Source organism: Poecile atricapillus, chromosome 2 (genome assembly GCF_030490865.1).
Source record: "Poecile atricapillus isolate bPoeAtr1 chromosome 2, bPoeAtr1.hap1, whole genome shotgun sequence".
Classification (NCBI taxonomy): Eukaryota; Metazoa; Chordata; class Aves; order Passeriformes; family Paridae; genus Poecile; species Poecile atricapillus.
In genome coordinates, this window is record NC_081250.1 from 114,018,872 (window position 1) to 114,041,257 (window position 22,386).

The 22,386-nt window shown below is 37.4% G+C and overlaps 1 protein-coding gene across 1 annotated transcript in view; it reads right to left on the reverse strand.

Annotated features, from left to right (window-relative positions):
* Nucleotides 1–1,810: 1,810 nt before the first annotated feature.
* The window catches only part of ALKAL1 (ALK and LTK ligand 1), a 36,631-nt gene continuing 16,055 nt past the window's right edge, over nucleotides 1,811–22,386 (reverse strand). Inside the window, exons 3-6 of the mRNA XM_058832871.1 lie at nucleotides 11,453–11,506; nucleotides 7,579–7,659; nucleotides 5,293–5,369; nucleotides 1,811–2,454 (exon numbers count right to left, since the gene is read on the reverse strand). Coding sequence (XP_058688854.1) covers nucleotides 5,305–5,369; nucleotides 7,579–7,659; nucleotides 11,453–11,506 — 200 coding nt within the window. The 3' untranslated portion in view covers nucleotides 1,811–2,454; nucleotides 5,293–5,304. The remainder of the gene's footprint in view (nucleotides 2,455–5,292; nucleotides 5,370–7,578; nucleotides 7,660–11,452; nucleotides 11,507–22,386) is intronic.

Consider the following 22,386-nt stretch of genomic DNA (forward strand, 5'->3'; position numbering starts at 1 on the left):
TAGAATCCCTGCATCTAAAAACTATGATGGACTACAGTGACAAAAAAATGTGCAGAGGGGTGGTTCAGAAAAGTTGGTTTAATTTCCAGCTATTTCGAGTATACTGCGCATCAGAAAGGGGTCAAGCAGAAAGAAGGGAGCCATGCCACTAATGTCTCAAAGAATAATTTGTTTCCAGAAAAAAATAATAAATCTAAGCTATTTGTTCTTCACGAAGAACTATGAGGTTTTATCCTTTTAATCTTTTCATGATTTTTGTTCCCTCATAAATATTTTAGCTTGTCACACTAATCTCTGCTTTGCATCTTTGTAACATCTGTGAATCTCCTCTAAGATAGGGACTTAATCACTTTTCTACTCAATAGAAAGAAGATTTCTTTATTTTTTCAAAGGCAAAGCTCTTGATTTAGCACATTAGATTTGAGCTCAAAAATTTTATTAAATAACCCAAAATAGGTCTTCTCACTGGAATTTAGATATCGCAAAAAGTAACTTCCAGAACTTTCAGAAAAAGAAACCACAAATACTTGAATTCTTGTCAGTCCCTTGAGGAAAGATAGGAGAAACTTTTTTTTTTTTTTTAGGCCAAGAAGCTAGCAAACCAGAGTGGAAATATCAATACGGGACTAAAGACAAATGCAAATGCTTTTCTTGGAGCCTGATTGCCTGTTCTGAGCCTTATCCTTTCTCCTCTGCTGAAGTGTTTTGGCCAATAATCCTTCTATGAAGTATGTTACTCACAGAGCTACAAAAATATCCTTCTAACCATTCAAACCACTGGGATTTTCAGTGTGAATATAGCTTTCAACATGGATTAGAGGGAGTCTTGAAAACTTTGCTCTTAGCAAAATAACATGATTGCAGAAAGTTTGAAAACCAATCCAGTTAATGACAAATACAAAGAGCACAGGAAAACCTTCTAGCTGGGACTACAGATGGGGTAAGTACTTCTGAAAGTTGTGGGTTGCACTGCTTAGAGCATCAGAGGACATTTCTCAGCTTTGGTGTGGTAATACACTGAACATATTGAAAAGGACAAAAGTCCCTTTGGACAACAAGGCAGCTCTTTGGTATTTGATGAGGAATCCCAGGGCAAAGTTTTTCTGCTATTCTGTAGAGGGAAAAGTGTTGGACATAGAAGCTAAGGCAACTCATGAAGCCTACAGTGAGGGAGAGGATAGACATAATGTTTTATCTGAAGGGATTAGCTTGAATGGTCAATTAATCTCAAAAATTGTGATTTGAGCATAGTAATCCATGTGTGTTGTCAATTATTCTGGGTCTGACCATAAAACCCTCACTGGGATACTAGGTTCTTTGTAAAGCAATCACGTGAGCTTGGAATAAAAGAGATGAGATAGCAAAAGATAACAAATGTGACCAATAGGATTTGATTTTAAATAAATAATATGTGGCAGTTGTGCCTTGGAGTCTTCTCAAATATTTAAGACTGATATATCACCAGCCAAATTCATTCATTATGCCCCTTGAATTTATGGTATTATACTTTAAAATATGTTTTGTCTTCTGTTAGACTTTTTTATTACCCCCTTTACATACTTGCAGATGTTTTCTGTTCACACTAGGTACATGTTGCATTTTTGTTTGCACTTTATTTAGCTGAAGAATAAATGGCTGAATAAAATTTACCCCATGAAAATCAAATGCTGTAAAATACTAAACCCAAAAGTTTGAAGTTCTTAGGGTAAGATTATTTCAAGTCCACCAGTAGATTAAATATATTTGTTAGTGTATTTATAAGTGTATTTATATTTAAATAACCCCTCCTGTAAAATAGGGTTTTTTTTATGTTCTTTATTCCACCAAAACTGCATTGCAGTTTTCCAGTCTTTATATTTACATTATTTGCAACTCTTTCCATAAGTGCCGGTACAAATGTAACTGATGAAAATCCAGAATAATCATACAAATGTTCCTGAAAGCAAGGTGCATTTCTGAGCAATTTTTTTTCTGATGCACAATAATATATATGTATATATTAACAAAGCTTCATAATATAAAATATCTTCCATGGCAAGTAAAACTTCCCCACTTACAGCTTATTCAGATTTCAGTTACACAGACTTCTGCATTTCAAGTTAGTGCAAATAATGAGAGTAAGAGCCTGAGCAGAACGATGTAAATACAACGGAACAAGAGAAACAGCAAAATTTTACCAACTCCCTGCATATGGTTATAATATTTAATCAGTATATCATTAGTATTCTCCATATACAATGTATTTAAATAATTGGCTTGTCTGAACTATAGGCAACAAATTTACAAAATAAAATAATGTTTCAAACAAACATGGAATGTCGGACAAATATATGAAAATAAAATGCATCTAGTAACAAAATGTTGTAAATCAAAAAGATAAAAGATGTCTTCTCCATTTTTGAAGATTTCAAGGCACTTTCTTGGCAAATCAGAATTCTCTCCTTGGTAGAAAGTCTGCAAGAGAAAAGGACATGCCATTTTATAACTAGTTTCAAACCAGAGAAGCAGACCGCTTAGTAAAATTCTGTTCATAAACCACATTTTCCTGCGGATTGCATAAATCATAAGATTAACTTCAAGTGCCAGTAGGTCTTGCCCTCCTGTGAACACTACTGAGTTTTGCCATGGCAAATCCTCAGCGTCAATGCCAAGAGGTTTAACACACAGTGGCCTGCGCTGATGCACCTTGCAGTAAGTGTCCCATGCACCTGGACACCTGCAGCTCTACATTCCGGGTTTTCATCAAATGCTTAACTTCCATTTTCAGGGATCTGACTCAGGAAATGAAAACAAACCCACCCAAACCTCTCAGAGCTGTGAGGACAGCGTGTGCCCGGTATCCCGGCCCCGGAGCTACCCCAGCGGCTGCCCGGGGCGTGGCGCCTCTCCATGGTGCTGAAACATCCCTCCAAGGTCTGAGCGACCAGATCCCACGCACGGATGATTGGCTTTCCCCAAGAAAAAGTTCCTTTCGAAGAGGAAAAGACCACATGTTCCCTGTATACCCGGATATTTACAGACGAGGAAGGAAAATATTTGCATAATAGCACTGCAGCTCTTTTTTAATGAGGAAAAGGCAGCCTATTCTAGTGCTGGCAGGAAAAGGCATAAAAATAGCTGTCAGCTCTTCGAGTGAGAGAGCCTCCTTCTTCAAGGCAACCAAGAATCTCCAAGACTCTGTCAGATGTTAAAGTGAAGGCAAATTTTCTTACAGGCAACAGGATCTATGGCCATATCCTATCTACATTAGTAGATCAGATCCCTTGTGTCAAAAGGTGTAGTAGGAAGCTACCAGAGAATCATGTTAGAAATGCAATGTTACTGAGGGATGAACGTATGTAACTCCTTTGTTGCACTCCCTATTAACAGGGAAGCGAGAGCGACTCCTGCCACTCTTCACCCCTCTCAAGAAAATGTTTCCATTCCAAGAATAAGTGGATATCAGTAAACATGAAGATCTGAGGATGTCTTATTTATAATGGAAATTATCCACTGTACTTAGTGGAGGAAAGGGGTGAGGGAGTGCAGAGACAGCTGGGAAGCACTCAGATCATGGCTCTACTTTTTCCTATAATGTTTTCACTATTTTTAACAAAGTAGAGAGAAAGCCAGCCTAGATACAACTTTAAGTGAGTGCAGTGCACACGAGCTGCTAGCAATGCTTACCATTTAAAACCTTCCTTCCCTATTTTTCATGTCTTTGAGTGTATTTTTGGCAGGCAAATTAAAACACCTGGCTTTGCAAATCATAGCAACTTTTGATCCCTTTGTGTTTTAAAGATGGAAATAGGATGAGATAGATGCTTCTGTACCATGGATATGTAGGCAGATCTTTGACTCATTCTCTTGGAAGAGAAAGAAAAAAAAAATTTGGAACACCAGAAATTTATCTGAAAGCCCTGATACATGAATCCAGAGGTATAAATGGATACACATAAAGGAAAAACAGAGACTAAAAAGGTAAAACTTCAGAAAATAAGAGAGTGGTGGGATGTTTGAGAAAGCTAAGATTTAAAAGAGAACACTAAGAAACAAACAGGAATTTAAGTGCCCCCTAAAAAAAATATATATTTTTTAACAGGGCATTCAAAAAAGGATTCCTGCCTTGAGTCATGAAAAGGATATACAGGCAAATTAATGAGATGCCTTGTCAGTCTCTGGTTCATTGTCCTTGGTATATTCAAAACCATCTGCAACACCTGGAAATTGAGAGGCCAAAGAGACTGAAACTAGTTAAGAAGAGAGGAAGAGAACAAAATTATGTCATTTCTTCTCAGAACTGAAATTTTGCCATATTCTTTAAAGCACAGCCACCAAAATGAATCCCACCTCCACTGAGAAATCAAATCAGCTAACACTGACTCATATCCTACTCTTCTTTTCTTATTCTTGATTAGTATGAATTGAAGTCTTGATGCAGGAAGAAGTGACATACAAAACTCCCCCAAGCTCCAAGCTTGCAGTATTTGTCAGGAGGAGGTGGTGAAAGGAAACCATCTTTAAAGAAATTTAAATAAATAAAATTCACTGATTTTATACATTTTAGTAGCTAATAATAACAACCAGAGAGTGTATTTTCAAATTAACCTTTGAAAGTATAATCACCTTATTAATATTCAAACAACAGGAGGAAACAACTCACTTGGAGTTGTTACCTTTATCATTGACAATGCTGTTTAATTAACACATCTGACATGCTATTCATAAACAAGAATAGACTGCTTTCTTCCCCAGACTGTTTAGTGAAACCTTTAACTTTCCACGTCTTTACGTTCCATTTCCTTCTATCACCATGAAGTAGTTATTAACTTTTTAGAAATTCTCAGAAGACAATATGGGAATGAAAAGGGGTCCCAGACATTAATGAAGTGACAGGTTATCTATGAAGATTGCATTGGCAGACCTGAAACCAAGACAATCTGTTTCTTCCATGGATTAATTGCAAAGTCCTCTGCAGAACGGCCTGAAATAAATGTGCTGATGATGTTTTGGGCATTTTTTTTTCACCAAGCAGACTCCTTGAAGTTTTGAACAATAAGAGGCCACCAAGTGCATTATTGTGGACTGCAGTACCATAAGTGACCTGCAGGAAATTACAGTGGGGCCTGTCAGAGGTATTTTTGATTCCATGTATTTCCAGGAGTAGTCAGTTCTGCAATGCCAAAGCTGCATGTTGATACATTCTGATAATACCACATTTTTGTATGCACACCTGATTATAAGGTACACTTGTGAAGTAAACCCCTAGACCATTCAACAAATAAGAAAATGAGTGGGGAAAGTTATACTTACATAGCAAACATCCTAGGACTGTGTACACAAAGGGCTCATTGCTAATCTCGTTAGCAATCTTGCACACCTTTTGTAATCTATAAAACAAAATTACCCACAGTAATAATGAATCGCTGTTGCCAGATACCCTCAAAAAACTGTATAAAATGAAAGGCAAAGTTTGTACTTGAATTTCAGATGCTCTACACAGTGAAACTGTTATCTGATGGAAATTCATGAACTTATGTATGCAAGATGCAATATTAGATTGTACCTTAGCATAATCAGTGCTCTAGAGGAAAAGTACAAGGCAGGAATTGAATTTCTACCAGGTAGTTTCCTACTGGAATGTGGAATACCAGGAATTTAATTCATTAATTGGGAGGATTTTCTAATTATCAGATTATAACAGAGCCAGAAGTCAGGCTGTTTCAAACATTTTATTGTTCCATTTAGTATCAATATTTATTTAGCTCCATATTTTTCATGTTTAAGTACCTCTCCTACTCATCAGACCAAAGATACTAACCTCCCTAACTTCCAATCCCTCTGTCATGTGTCCTTGGTTCAAATGACCACTTGGTTCAAGTGGACCCTGAGTCACTGTCATCCTTTCTGATATTTGCTAACAAGAAATACATAGGTGCTAATTTATTATCTTGCTTGATAAGTATTTTAATAAAACTATATATAAATTGTGCCAAACAGCAAGAACATGATTGCTATCTGGGTTTCAGTTCCTCAGAAAATATTTGTGCATGCCAGAAGGAGAGGAAATAACTCATCCTCAGACATTTTGTGATGACTAAGGTGTCCCTGAAAGAAAATACCAAACCCCTCTAAAGACACAGGGAAAAATCTTGGCTATGATCAGCTTGAGTGATGGATAAGGTGGAGACAAATTTGAAGATTTAGCTCTCCTTTTTAAAACAACATTTCAGGTGAATGTAACTCATTGTCTGCTTTGGGTTTGGTTGACACAAGGGGGAACAAAACTCTGCTATGGATTAAATCACCCTTTTTATTTTACATTTTCCTTTGATAGTTGAACGGAAAAATAAGTTCTTCACACAGTTCAAAAATCACAGTCTTGTTTTTAACTTTAAGAAATGCTATTTAATTAGAAGAAAAATTACATTACTGTGTTTCTTAAGAAATAAAGTGAAACACTCAGGCAATACCATAAAGAGTCTCCAAATAAAGGCATACAATATGCAACATGGTATTTTTGTTGTACAGCATGTAATAGAAATATGTACTGCCTACTCCTCAGTCCACTTAGGAAGCTGTATTTATATCTTTTGAAGACCAGACATGGATTCCTACTTCCAGCTTCTGAGAAGTGTAAAGGCAAAAGGAGATGAGGGCTGCTCTATCCCCTTTCAAACACTAAATCCTCTGAGGTGTCGAGGAGCTCAGAGCTATGGTGAGAGAGCATCTCAGCTGCTCACAAAACAGTGCTTCTAAGTGATGCAGTCAGAAAGTGCCATTGCTCTTTCACATTAAATCCTGGAAAGCTTCCTAAGCACCAAACTTTGTCCACAGTTTGTGCTTACACATCCCTAATGAAATTCACCTTTTCTAATTAAAATACACTATTTATTTTCCACTGACTTTAATTGAATTGTCCGTTGCACTAGAGAATGCTGAAGTAACTTCTATTTAAGGATTTTCCATTTTGGTTTGGGGTTTTTGTTTGCTTTTTTATCCATTTTATCCAAGAACACTTCTATTTTCCAATGTCTCTGACAAAATTATATTCAGGCTGTGTTAAAGCAAAGCTTCTGCAGTCTCAGAGAGGAAGGTTGTTAGATGAGAACTGAAAGGATCAATAACAGAATGATGAATGAAATTATTTTATGTTGTTTAATAATGGGCATATAACAGAACATTATACTCACAAGGTGAAATATACTAAACCCCAAAGATATAACCCTACTATTATGCATTAATAGAAGGTAAAGAATGGTTCAGATTTTATCTTGCACAAGTAAAGCTAAAGAGAGCAGGAAGTAGAAAATGGTTTAACATCTGCCCTCTGCATAAGCATGCCCTACTGATTTTTCTCAGTGTAGTTTTAATTTCATTTATTTCAATATCACTTTGAAGGAACTTCACGATTTTCATCTGACAGCAAGTGCATTAACAGAAAGTCTTAATATATTAAAAGACCTTGGGTATGTTTTGTAATGTTGTGCTAAAGAGCAACTGTTAAAGAAGGACCAGGACACCAAACACTCAAGAGGAAAAGTGTGTTGCTTTCAAACAAGTATCACAGCTATCATTAAAAGGTACTTTGCTACTTACAGGTTGGCGTTGAGCAGTCCCTTGTGTTGTGATACAGTCGATGAAAGTGCTTGCTACACTCTGAGGAAAATGTGACTGGCCCTGTTTAAAAGTAAGGAGGAGTTGACAACAAGTTCTCAGTGTCACTGCTCTGCAGCTTCAATGAATGACAACAACACATAGCATTAAGTTCATCTTTGCTTGGCTAAAACTGCATTTAGTCTTATATGATACCTTAAGCAACTATGATGCAACACAAGTATAATAATGCTGGTGGAATAACAGAAAGAGATTCTGTTTCTGTGCCTTTATGTTCACAATAGAAAAAAAAAGAAAAATGACATGTGAAAACAACAGGCTGATTTAGCCTTGAAATTCCAGTAATTCAAAATTAGCAGTAAAATTTCTTACATGGTGAAAAATAGAATGACAGTTGCAATAGAATTTAGTTTGTTCAATAGTTGTCTGTAGTCTAATGTAGAAGGAATAATGCACCTGGACTGAGGATACTATTTCTAGAGATAAATAAAAGCAACATTTTAAGTAAATATGAGTTTCTAACCCTTGGGAAGAAGAAGTACTTCCATGTACTAATGCTTTTGATTTGCACATAGATGGTTTATAAAATTCTTAATATACGGTGTGGGTGTTGAGGGAAAAAATGACAGCTGAATAACATCTAGGAACCTGATCTCCTGTTAAAATAATCCTAGTAAAAAAAGCATACAGATGTGCAAAATGCAGGATGTGTTTCATCTTTGGCAAGGAAAATCTCTGCATGTCCAGAGCACAGTGTGCTCTTCTCTCCTCTGGATATACAGTGCCATCTGTTTACATTAATATTTGATAAAAAAGGTATCCCTGCTCATGGCCAGGGGGCCAACCCTGATGATCTAGATGATCTTTAAGGTTCCTTACAACCCAAACCATTCTATTTTTCTATGAAAACCTGGCCCAGCTGTAGCAAGTTGCCAAAGACCCCTTCCAAAGTTGCTGATGGCCCAGGAAAGTATTACTGGTGCCATTCAAGTTGAAAAGGAGAGCAAAAATGTATTATTTGTACCACATAACCTGCTTAGCAAGACCATCACTGAAAGCTGGGGATGAGTATCCTCTGGTTTGGAAACATTGACATAAACTGACATTAAGTGAATAAGACTAAATTTAAATCTAAGCTTAGTACGAGGAAGAACCCTGAATAATAATAGCTTGTTTCAAGCAATGCTACAAAATGATCCACATGAAGTAGGATCATTGTTGGCCAACTTTCCTTTCAGAGAAGATAGGAAGCATTTCTAGGAAAAAATACTTGTTTTGTTACTTGAAAAATGGCTTATGAGCCTGGTAAAATATATCAAGCTAATTCTCTCTAGATAGTGAAGCCAAACTGCCATGAACTCCAGAGAAGATTCCTCTCTATGACAGTGAACATACTTGAAGGTTAGATATATTTTACAGTAGTACATGGATTTCAGTAGATTTTTTCAGGCATAAATAAGCTTTTCAACAAACTGGAAGAGCAGCCTTTGTGAGTCTGAACTGGAATATTGTTGCCATTTTTTTTATCTGAATAATTAGGTTCATGGAAAAGTATATAATTTGAAATTATCCGGCATATATGGAGACAACACTGGCTTTTGTCACAAAATAAATTGCATGTCCCTTCAGATAATATATGGTTTTCTAGCTCTCTTCCCTGTCATCAAAAATAGGCTGTTAATTTTATTTGTGCCTTACAAAACACTCTGTCAGCTGGCTTTCCAAGCTAAATTGATAGATTGCTTTATGACTCACAAGATTATTTATGATTTTTCCTATAGTCAAGGACTGTTACATATGGTTCTTATTTGGTTTTAAAATGTGTCTATTATTCCTGGCATATGAGAAGTGTGCAATAATTTTCTTAACCCTGAAACTGTAAAGATAATGTTGATTTCGGTCTATGGATTACAGGATCTAGTAAAGCTATGAAAAATAAAATAAAATAAAATACAAAATAAAATACTACTACAGGAAGAAAACTCCATCACTGAAGATCTTAAGATACATTGAAAAAAAGGAGGGAGGGAGGGAGGGAGGGAGGGAGGGAGGGAGGGAGGGAGGGAGGGAGGGAGGGAGGGAGGGAGGGAGGGAGGGAGGGAGGGAGGGAGGGAGGGAGGGAGGGAGGGAGGGAGGGAGGGAGGGAGGGAGGGAGAGAGGGAGAGAGGGAGAGAGGGAGAGAGGGAGAGAGGGAGAGAGGGAGAGAGGGAGAGAGGGAGAGAGGGAGAGGGGGAGAGAGGGAGAGAGGGAGAGAGGGAGGGAAAGGGAGGGAGGGAAAGGGAGGGAGAGAGAGAGAGAGAGAGAGAGAGAGAGAGAGAGAGAGAGAGAGAGTAGGTAGAAATTCTGAACCATCAAATAGACTTTCAGTATTTTGGAATGATCCTGCTTTCCTTATTCATTCCAGCTAATCTTACTCAAGTAATTTCAGCATTTTTGATGGCAACTACTCATGCAGAAAAGGACTATTATTTTAATGAATGGTTCCAGAGAGAGGCCTTCAAGTTGCTTTTTTTTTCTCTTTTTCTTTTTATGATTTACCACACTCGAAATACCTTCTGTAAAACTCATGGTTGTTTTTCCTTGGTTTTGAGTAATGAAATTCATTCTGTATTCATTACTTAGCTTCCCTACATTCTTATGTTGAGCTTTTTATGGTAGCTGAGGAGTTTCCAAAGCTAAAAATGAGAAGGAAATGGATTAAGTACTAACATAAACAAATCTTTCTTGTCTGTCCTTCCCAAGAGAGGAATATTCAGTATTGCTGTGTTACATAGCATAGCGTAGTTTGAAGCTCTATGTTAATTTCTCATATGGACTGAAAATGGTCAGGCTCACAGTTGCTCTTGTTTACTGCAGGGGTGAAGGGCCAGCTGGCTCTGGCACATTTCCTGTAGATTCCATTGGGTTGCAGCGAGCCGTTGGCAGACAGATCCTTAAAGTTGTACTTATCCCAAAGGTGTGGATACACTACCCCCATGCAAAAGAGACAACAAATGCCTTCCTTTCTTGTCAAGTACTGCTTGAAATTTCCAGCAAAGAGGAAATGCAGAATTATTTCCAATTCTCTTTTTCATGCTCTGATGGCCAGCTATTTCTCTAGCTTTTAGTTTCAATACTTCAAATAACCTTGAAAATCAGCAAGAGATTTGCAGTGTCATACTTTGAGACCTTTTCTGAGATACAGAAAGCTGGAACTGGAGAGCAAAGAATCAGTGCAAGCACCTTGTCATTGGCAACTCGTATTGCATGTATTCAGAGGGTACAATATTTTTCTCTGTAGTTACAATGCAGTCCCAAAGTGAAGTGAATTATACAACTGCACCTCAGTTTTCAAGTATTTGGCTGCAACCATCATAAACTTTCATATTTGAAATAGTAAGTTGTTTTTATTTTTCATTTACACTACTTTAATCCTTCCTTGTTCTATCTGTTTCCATTAATAAAATAAGTATACACACGTAGACATCATGAGACAGATGGAAAAAATCTTCTCTGATTTGCTGAAAACTTACTTGGTCACAAAGGTCTGTTTCTTAAAGATATGTTCAGGCCAATGAGAAGTTCTAAAATTAGTTAATGTGAAAATAAATATGGAAAGTACAATAGGAGGATAAAAGTTAAACAATGACTTTTAAATAATGTTTTTACTTACCACATTATGAAAGTTATTTTTGACCAGATAGTTCAGTTGATTATTCAATGAAAATAGAGTTCTTCAAAAATTTCTGGTTCTAAAATATGCACATTTAACTTCAGAAATGTTAATTTGGTGTTGAGCCTCAAAAATAATTAGTGGTGTGACATTTGTAGCTACTTAGAATATGTACATGTGGGAAAAGACAAGCAGCTGCCTTACCTGTAAAATGTTTTATGAACTTGTCTTTTAGACTGGAATCTCTTGGAAAAATTTCTGAGGAGAGAAGAAAAAAATTATATTTATGTCACCAAGGAATTAAAATAAAAGCTCTGAAAGCATAATATGTCAAGATGTTTGATGTACAGAGACTAAATAGCTTCCCAAATTAACTATAGAATTACTTTTTATAGTTGTGGGGGTGTGGGTATGTAAACAACATTGTGAAGTATTTCAGATAATTCCCAGATGAATACTAAATGGTCATCCTACAATGCACTATGATTTTCTGACACTAATTCAGACATCTTATGTCTGAGTGGGGCTGTAAGTATAGAAATATCACAAATAATATAAATACATGATCATACTTATAATTATGTAAATACCTGAAGAAACAATGTAAAATACTTAGATAACTACAAATTAAATATAATTTTTTTGGGTTTTGAAATAGCAAGTACGTAAAGGGAAAAGTCTCCTACAAATCACCTAAAATAGACATGGGCCGTGCACATTTTCATCGTGGTATTAGTAAAAAAATGGTCCTCCTCTCCTGTGAAAACTGCTGTGAATTTTAAAATATTCCCTTTCCATTTATGGCATCTTTTTCCCCAGAAAGTACAAGAGAGTACTCAGAACATATAAAATAATCACAAAGAGCAGAAAATGGAACAAAAAAGATAAAAGTTCTTATTGCTTTTTTTCCTCTTTTTTTTTTTTTTTTCAATGGCATGCTGCCTCTGGCTGACAGCATAAACTTTTGATGCAAGTAAATATCCTCAGAACTAGTACACCTCCCTCCAGTCTCATGAATTTTCCACTGAAAAAACTATTACAAAATTTTTGGGTACCTGTAGTTATTACTGGAGACAGTAAAAAGCTGCTGTTATGTCAAATTCAAAAAACCTTCCCTGGCAGTTCAGACAAGGAACATGACTAACTTGCACCATAAGGACCTGCAGTTAAATAGATTTATTCACTAAAAATATTTCCTTACATCTGAAGTAGTTTTAAATCTTTGTATTCCTCTACATTTTTTCATTTCCCAATCTGAAATCACATTTAGCTCAGAAGAGAGCTAGTTTCCTTTCATACTACAGGAAGATGTTGGTTATCTGCCAAGATAAATTCTTACCACTGGCTTTAGACTGTTTCTCAGAGGTCACATGGGTGTATTTTTAGGCTGGGATTTTAAGATAAAATGCCCAAGTCTTACTGCAACTCATCAAGGTTAGGAGACCTACTTTACTTAAGATTCCTTAAAAATGTCAGTTTTAACTAATTTATTTTCTTATTGCTGAAGAAATTTCACTCCTTCTATAATAAACTCAGAATTTCACTGATAAGGCATGTCAGGTAATTTAAAATTATAGAGAATGAAGAATATAAAAAGGCAAAGTAGGGAAACAATTGGTGTGAGCTTTGAATGAGATGCCTCAAGTAGACAAGTACTGATGAATAACCACAGCCTAGTGAAGGATAGGCTAGGAACTGACCGTTCTTGCTCGGACATATAACATTTAGATACAGACATTTGCAAAGTACATAGAATTTCCTACGGGAACAGTAACTGCTTTTTGCCCCATAAAATTTTCTATTTTCCCCATAAAATTCTTTAGGAAAAGTCTGTATACAGCCAAAAGCCCACCCCTTAATGCCCAGAAGGTGAAACAGGGAGGACAGATTGATGCTCTGTCAAGGAGCTGTGCATCGCAAGTACAAAATTGCAGCCGTAGCCGTGTTGGGAAGCCTGAGAAGGAGCACTGCAGAGTCTGCTTTCCACGAGTAACCCACATTCGGGGCAGGCTTCAGAGCGGCCCAGCCTCGGCTGCCCCGGCAGGGAAATCTGGGTCAGTCGTGTGTTGAAAAGCAGCCGAGCGGCGCTGCCTGCGTGCCGGCTGCTGTCCCTCCGGGCAGCAATCAGCTTTTCAACATGTGCCCGCCGCTCAGCTTCCTGCAAGCGCTCCTCTGCTTAATAGCCCAGTGCATTGGCTGGGTACAGCACAATCAGTGAGCCCCCAGCCCTGCACAAAAACAATCTGAGCTCATTTGTATAAGAATCACGGGCAGCGCAGGTTTCTGGAACCCTCCTGGCTCTAATGGCAGAGGCAACTCCCCCTGAACTCTGAATTGCCCAACACAAGAACAGTCATTTTCTCCCTTCTTCCAGCAGCATAGCCATGCCCTTCTTTCTGTCTGTACACAAATTCGAGTCTGACGTTTCAAAGGACTTAGCATTTCAATCAAACTAATGAACATTTTCTTTGAATAGAATATGTGTCACTGACTCCTGATCACACCGCCGCCAGAACCAGGATATCAAGTCCATACACACTTCTAGCAACCTCTTCTATAAAGCGGCAAAAAATCACCATGAAAATGTCCCTGAACTAGCTTTTCCTGGCTTCTAACAAATTCTTAGTTGCTCCAGTCATATTTCATGCATTATCTATCACCTATTAAGGTGTCCATTTTCACAATAAAGGCTCATATCCTCACAATGCAAGTTGAATTCCTTTGACATACTAATTCCACAAAAGAAAAGCAGAAGCCTTGATATAATAAGACAGGTTGGTAAAGTATTACTAAAATCAAAACATGTCAAAGTCACACTGGGAAAAACTGAGAAAGAAACAGGAAAATGAAAAACTGTTTTAATTGTGAAACCACATGAACGGGAAATATTGAGTGGAAGGAGCTTATTCAATCCATTCTTGCCCCAAGACCATATTACACAAACTATTAAAAAACAGCCAGTATATATCGTATGTTATATAGCAACATTGGTTTTAATCAGCTGGAGGAATATTTAGACTGTGGCATTCTCATGCCCAGGCTTACAAAGTGTGCACTGCTCAACACGGAGTACACCTGTGTTAAAAGGCACTTGCACTATTGATCCTGTGTTTGTTCTGGGCATAATCTCATAATCATAAAAAAAAACTTAGTTCAAGGATTTCTTATTTACATTAGGACCTCTATGTATATCCTAAGATATTTACTCATCTGGGGCAAAATATTTCCTGTCCTTCCACAGACAGCACTGGCCGTGGGCAACTATTAAATGGTGTTACCATGGATTTGTTGGCTTTTCTGCCTAAAATAGCAGGAATATTTATGGTAAACTCTAGGGACAAATTTAGAGGGTTTTCCAGCTCTGCTTCACAGAGAATGGTTAAGTTTATAAGTTGCAAAGTTGGTTCTAAACCAATCCATACTGTTAGTTTTATCAAGATGTGTCATTTTAGAGATCTCTTGGCTTTAGGCAAGAGGTGACTAGATCTGCCTGCGTTTTATCCCAGCTGGGATAAATGTGACGATGGGGAGAGCTAGCAAGGTCTGAGCTAGGAATCAATAATCAACAGCTGATCCAGCTCTCCTCTCTCAAATTTTGTTATAAACTTTCTGAAGTTGATTTAACCACTGTCGTAAAGCTAATTCCCTCAAAGATTAGTATTTCAGTTATTATTCTGTACCCAGCATCTGACAGGAATGTTTAATTTTTCACTAATGTGGGTGAAATTACAAAAAAAAGGCAGGAGATTAAATAAACCACATCCTGGTCTCAGGTTTGTCTTCAACTTGCAATTTAAGACATAGTTGCTCCACCTTCAATGGGTCTTTTCTGCCACCTTTCTGTGCCTTCAGTTTCTCTGTGTTTTGTCTGTTCAGGCTGCAAAGTTGTGACAGCAGGTGCTGATTTTACCCCGTGTTTGCAGTGTCTCCAGTATCATGTCACCATAATTGTGCCAGGAACATTCATGTCCTAATGGAGTATAAATAAAAAGAACTGTGATTGCAGCCCTGAAATAAGCCAACTCCACACAACAGTTTGTTGACTTGGAACATAAAACCTTGACATGCTCAGGCAGAAAAAAGTCAAGATCAAGCATTTGTTTATGTTCCCAACAGACAACTTTTGTATATTTTTAGTTTATTCAGAGAATTCATGTCAATCAGGCAGCAAAAGTATTCCACTGGTCAAGGCTGGGCCAATCATAAGTGGTGGTAACACCTTTGTGATGACATATTTAAGAAGAAAATAGAAAGAAGTTGTTGTGCAGATGTAACTGCAACCAGAGAAGAGCAGATTGAGAACATTGAGAGGAACAACTCTGCAGACACCCAAGTTCAGTGGAGGAGGAGGAGGAAGGGGAGGTGGTGCTCCATTGTGCTGGAGCTGAGGTTCCTCTGCAGCTGGTGGTGCAGACCATGGTGATGCAGATGTGCCCCTGCAGCCCATGAAAGTCCAGGGAGATGCAGAGATCCACCTGCAGCCCCTGGAGGAGCCCACACCAGAGCAGGTGGGTGCCTGAGGAAGAGGAAGCTGTGAGCCTGTGGGAGGCCTGTGATGGAGCAGGCTCCTGGCAGGGATCTGCAGGCCCATGGAGCAAGAAGCCCATGCTAAAGCAGGTTTCCTGGCAGGACTTGTTACCCCATGGGGACCCACAATGGAGCAGCCTGTCCTTGAAGGACTGCACCCCAGGAAAGAGTGGCCCACGTAGCAGGAGTTTGTGGAGGGCTGTTCCCTGCAGGATGGGCTCCGGTTGGAGAAGTTCATGAAGAATTGTCTCCCGTGGGAGGGATACCCTGCTGTAATAGCAGCAGAAACGACATTCAATGAAATGACCTAATATCCATTCTCTGTCTCCCTCTGCCACTGATGGGGAACAGGTAGATATGAGAAGTGAGGGGTGGGGGAAGGTGTTTTTAAGGTCTTATATTACTTCCCATTGTTCTGCTCTGATTTTGCAAGTAGTAAATACAATTAGTGTCTCTAATTCCAGCCTGTTATGCCCATAATGGTATTTGGTGACTGATCTCTCCTGGTCCTTAACTCATGAACCTTCATTATATTTTCTCTCCCCTGTCCAGTTGCAGAGGGTAGTGATAGAGTGGCACTGGGGGGTGTCTGCCATCCAGTCAGGGTCAACCCACTAAAATTGTGCATTTTCTTGTTTCTATCTGTGAAATGGCAGAAGAAAACTGTCAGCAGTAAGATGCAGCTGAATATTCTGTTATAAACCCAGATGCAGGCTTCCAAAACATTTTGGCATGAAAAGAGAATGTGAGTTTGGGGTTTTTGTTTTGTTTTGTTTTTTAGAAAAAACATTTCATGTCATGCAACTGCTTAGAACTCAGTATGTTTTGGCAGATTTTTAAATAAATGTAACATTTTAAAGGACAAGACTCTCCGAAGTTTCAATTTATACAAAAGTTATATTGGTTCACAGTATCCAAATAAATCTTGCAATGGTTGAAATATCATGCTCCCAAAAATGTCAGCAAAACTATGTCAAGTACTTACACAGGCAAGTCACATTCATTTGGGTGGAGCTTTTCTTAACTATAAATTCTTCACCTGGCCTAGAGATGGCAACTCTTGCCTACTGCAACAATACAAGGTGAAACACTACTAGCAGGATGTTTGCATACTTCCAACAATGTCAAGATGGTTTAGTTAGCACAGAAAATAAAATGTTTGGTGATAAAAGTGATAATAAAATCTATTAAATGTGAATTCATAAAGAATTTATAAGTTCCCAGAAGAATTGAAGCAACAGAGAAGAAATTTAACTGGAACAAGATAATAATACCCAAGTAAAGTGATCTGCTAGGAAGATGAGTTAATAGAATGACATTGAAATGTCAGGATGAAAGTATCTTCAGCATGATTGTCCCAAATATAAGTGAAATCCTAGAAAAACAGTGCTTAAATATATATATATATATATATATATATATATATATATATATATTTATAAACTGAATGTCCCAAAACATCCTTTCTCTCCATTTAATCTACATACATAACTATTCCTACAACTTTTAGAAATAGATGTACTCCCTCAGCTTAAAAAAAAAATAAAAAAAGTTTTGCTCAAAATAGAAAACAGTTCAAAGAGCAAAGATAAGGAATCCTAGTGGAGGAAAAATTGTTGATGTTCATTCGATAAGAGTGTGGTGTGGAGTAAAGCATAGCTGTTATACTTGGGAATCACAGAAAAAATACCCTGTGAATAAATGGAGCAAGAAATGTGTGCTTAGAGCTCTGGCCTGGGCATAACTGCTAGAGGTAGACAGAAACACGTGGTCACCACTGTGGGCAGCTGGCACAGGGAGTCGATCCCAGTCCCTGGCTGGGGCACTTTCCACACCAAGGTTTCACAGTGCTCAGGAGAGCAGCTCCTAGCACAGCCCTCAGCAGCAGATGATGCTAACCATGGCTGAATCAATTAGCCTATCCTTCTTCCTTCAGTACCCCAACCAATTAAAAGGTCTTAATTTCCTCCTTTCATTATTACACTTAGGCTGTGACCAGATTGCACAAAACTCTTACTTCTGGGTGCAGGGTCGGACAAAGTCCTTACCTGAAAAACTGAGGACTTCTAGAAGCTTTGGGTTCATTGGAAATGCTGTATTTTCTATGCTGCTATGCCATTGCTACCAGAAGGATATTAATTTTTGTTTTGTACACAATAGACATATCTGTATAGATTGAAATGTTTCTCTGGCTCCTCATGTGGTGTCTGAAACAGCAGAGAAACAGAGTATGCACTTTGTTGAAAATGTGTGACATTTTTATTCCCTACTAAGGGACCAGCAATTGATTCTGAGGTCCTTAAGAGTGCTCAGAATCCTTAGGATGAATTTGTGGTTGTGTTACGACTCAGTTCACAGACAAACAGATTTAAAGCTTTTCCTATTACAGTATCCCATATAGACAGGAAAACCCTTTGTGCAACAAGGAGCAACTCCTTCCATCATTAGAAATCATAAATCATAAAATATTTTATATTATTTGTGTTAGAAACAACTGCCATATGAGAAAATATCTACTTAAATGCTGTATTATAATTCTCTTAGACTACTCATTTGCAAATTCTACTGCATAAACTGCATTTCTGCTTTTGTTTTGTTCTTTTTCTTCCAGTTTTCTGCAGATGAAAGTTTTACAATAATTTCTAATTGTCTTAGTAATTTGTTTATTTACCCCCAACCCAACTCACATATGCTGCTTTCCTCTGCTAGATCTGAAATTCATTCCTTTAGACATGGGAAAATATCTATTTCTGTGTGCAGTACTGCGAGAAGTCACTGTGTTACTACTCCTGTTAAGTAACACACACAGCTCCCACTTACTGAATACTTTTGTTTTGAGACTTTGATGTGTACATACTGAACATAGATGGAAAATGAGTCAACGCTCCAGACAGACACATTCCTTTCTGGATGTAATATTGCTGTTTGAAATTCAAAACTCAACAGATTCCTCCAAGTGCTATGTAATGAAGACTACAATAACTTAGTAATTTTTTTTTTCATTTTCTGACACTTTCTACTCTGGCAAATGAAGAATTTTCTAGTATCTCAGTATTTTCTGGGGAAGAAAAAGCCCCAGATAAATCCCCAAATCAATACTGCTTGGATTCACAGAGGTAAGAGTGTCTGCTCAAGAGAAAATCCAGAATTAATATATCACTGCATGCCACTGCCATCTACTGAATGTAGAATATGCTGAAAGTATTCATGCATACCTTCCTGCTCTGAGAGCAGAGCTTACCAGGCTTCCCTGCCTAATGGGAGTCCTTTCAGTTCCCATAACACAAAGTATACTCCAGAGCTTAAGGGTTACACATAGAGTGCAATTAAGAATCCATAATTAATTACTTGGTCAATTTATCCTCTAAAAAAATAGACATAAACAGTATTCTAATCTCTTTGGACTTGCTGTTCATAAAATTTTTGCTCAGCATTACGACTTTATTTATACAGAAAATTGGAAGGCTCATTGGGATATATTATTTTACCTCATTAGTCAATTCCTAAAATGCTAGTTCTGCTAGTTTATGTCTAATAAATGCTTCCATTTTTAATTATTTGTCCAGGCTTGAAACAGTGCTTCTAAAGATACTTAAACCAATGACTTAACATTTACTTGCCTTGGTATTCATTCCAGTAATATTTTTCTGACATGAACACAATAATACCCTTTTTAAATGCAGATTAATTGATGTATCTTCAAATTCTCCCAACTTTAGTTATGAACACAATATCTGGTCTTAAATTTTAATTTAAAATTTAATTTAAATATCTGGTCTTAAAATTTTAAGATTTTATTCTGGAACATTCACCAGAAACTTGAGTAATGAAGTGGGCTGTGACATCAGGCAGTTTAGAGGAACAATGGAATGACCCCAAAGAGAAAGCCTACCAGTGTCTGCTTTCATAATGGTTGATGAAGTTTGCCACGCCAGCCACCGTTGTCAGGAGTATTACATTAAAAAAAAAATCAGTGTTATTATTAACTCTGCTAAAGTTGGGTGTAAAAGGAAACACTAGCTTCCAAAATCACAGTCTGGCATTTAGTCACGATTTCTATTTTTGTTCTCTCTTCGCTCTAAAGTCAACCATTCACTCTTATCCCAGAATGTCTATTCACTTATGTCCCATCTCTCTTACTCACCCTTGTAAATCTTATCTACATCAGCTGCTCCTTTAAAACCAGGGGAATTAATATCCACAGGGCATTCAGGAGCATAAATACAATCTATTTGGTTAAGTGAAATCAATTTGGTTCTACTGCAAATACTGGACATTTAAAAAAATGCACAAATTACTGTACAATTGGATTCCTAAAACTGATAAAAAAACCCAAAATAAATAAGGACACCTATAAATGGTGTGAAAATAAGCCCATTAAAAACATACAAAGAGTAAAGTATACATCTTTCCTAGTTCTGCAAGCCTAGTTTTTGTCTGTAGATCTATGTTTGTATGTCCTCATAAAATTTGTTTGTGGGATGACACCTGCACACTACAGATGTGAATAGATTTGAAGTATTTCAAATTTCTCTATATTTACCTTTTGCTTGGAATGGAATATTCATTATTTCTTTTAAGATTTCTAAAAATAGTTTTGAAATTTAATTTGAAGTGCTGCCTTTTTACAGTGACCAGAGGCAAATTCTACTCTCACTGATGGCCGTATACTCCCTCTCATTCATTAACACCTCATTCATGTAATTGCAAGAGAATTATGGAAGGCAGTTTTTACTCAAGTAGTTTTCAGCTTTATTGTTATTACAGAGACCCTCAGGTAGATATCAAGAAAACAAATGACAAATGTTGGACACAATTTCTGTTGGATTTATAGAATTTATTTGAGCAATGGGGCAGTAAATTTTAGGAACACTGTTATAAATAGCATGGAGGATTCTGTACATACTACTATATAAATAGTAACACAAAAGATGTGACTCTGATCTTTCTTCAAGAATAAAGGGGTACTTATTTATCTCTAATGCCTGATGAACAGGGAAGAGAAGTCTTACATTTGCTAGACACACTCCATTTATTTGAAAAAGGTTATGAACAAGATTCATGGATGTGCTTCCCAAAATAGCAGATAGCTGTATTCAATAAATCATTGGCTTCAGCCAAATGATTCTGAGTGGGAAACACCAATTTTAATTCAAAATAACTATTTCAGTTATGTTTTGTGTTCTATCATCCCCATTGGATCATGGCCTATGAACACCTAAGAGAGATAATTTCTCCTTAAATCCCTACTACTACTACCTCTCTCCTTGAGTCCTTCTGATTAAATCTTACATTTTACCTAAAGACAATGCAAGTTTGTAAACCACGCACCAAAATATGTTCTTAAACCTTGAGAAGAAGTACATTTATTTGCTGCGGTTTTGTCCCTAAATTTCCCATTCTTTGTTTACTGCAAATTATTAAATTGAGTCTGTTTCTGAATTAATTCAGTTTACTTACTACTACATACAAAGGAGCACATGGGATTAGAAATTAAATGTCTCAAGCTGCTTGCCACATTTCTGGCCAATCTCTAAGTAACCTCCTACTGATTCAGTGCTAATTTTTATTTAAAAACTGTCCATTATCCAAGCCCTTTTTGGATGTTTCAAACTGTAAAATATGAAAAGCAAATGAACTTTGGTGTATATCATGAGACAGATAACTTTTAAAGCAGTCCATTTTTTTTCAAGCTTTTCTTTCTGAAGCACCAGAGCCATAATTGTGCTGCTGTCTCAGAAGGCGTTATGTGCTCATTTCTATTCTAAATTTATATTCTAAATATGTGCTCATTTGTATTCTAAATTTTCTTCACTGCTGCAGTTTTTTCTCCATTCATCTGTGGTGGAAAATGAATGAAGTTTTTCTTTGAGAAAGCAAGACCTTCAGTCCTGTAATCCTTGTACCCCTCTATGAAACATCACCGGACATACTGAGAGCAGATTGTCCCATCCAGGGATGCTGTGCTACTGCAGCTGGCATCATGGCAGTCTTGCAAGCACAGTCCATCCCAAGCACAATGTGGGATGGACTGTGGGGAAACCTGCCTTCTTTCATGCAAGTGCAGGAAGGAGAAATGATACATAGTCCTCTGAGAAACTCTTGTTTTGTCCAGGTTTTCCTATGTGTCAGGTGAAATCAGTTTTTCAATAAAAACTTTCACAAAATCAGATCAGAAAGCAAACACATACTGATTTTACTTGACTTTGCTTTTTCATTTTATTACGCTGCTAATTGGAAAGAATATCGAAGTTCTTTCCTTTCTCAGCTTTCTCACTTGAGCTCCAAGGACCATCTTTGAGGTACTACAACTGTTCATGTAGTCTCAGCTTCCCACTCTCTGTGATCCATCCACATCACCATATCGATCTTTCGATAAAAAAGCACCTTTCTACTTATTTAAAAGCACCAAGGATGGAGCCTGGAAAATTCATGCAGATGTAAGAGAAAAAAAGTAGGAGAAACTGGCATAGTAGTATTTGGTGTTCATCTTGTATCTCTTGGAGCACTTTTAGCGGATACAAAACACTTTCCAACCTTTATTCACACCGAGGTCAATCTTTCAGAAGCTCTGAGGATAACTATATTAAAACAAGGCCCTTCAGCAGCCT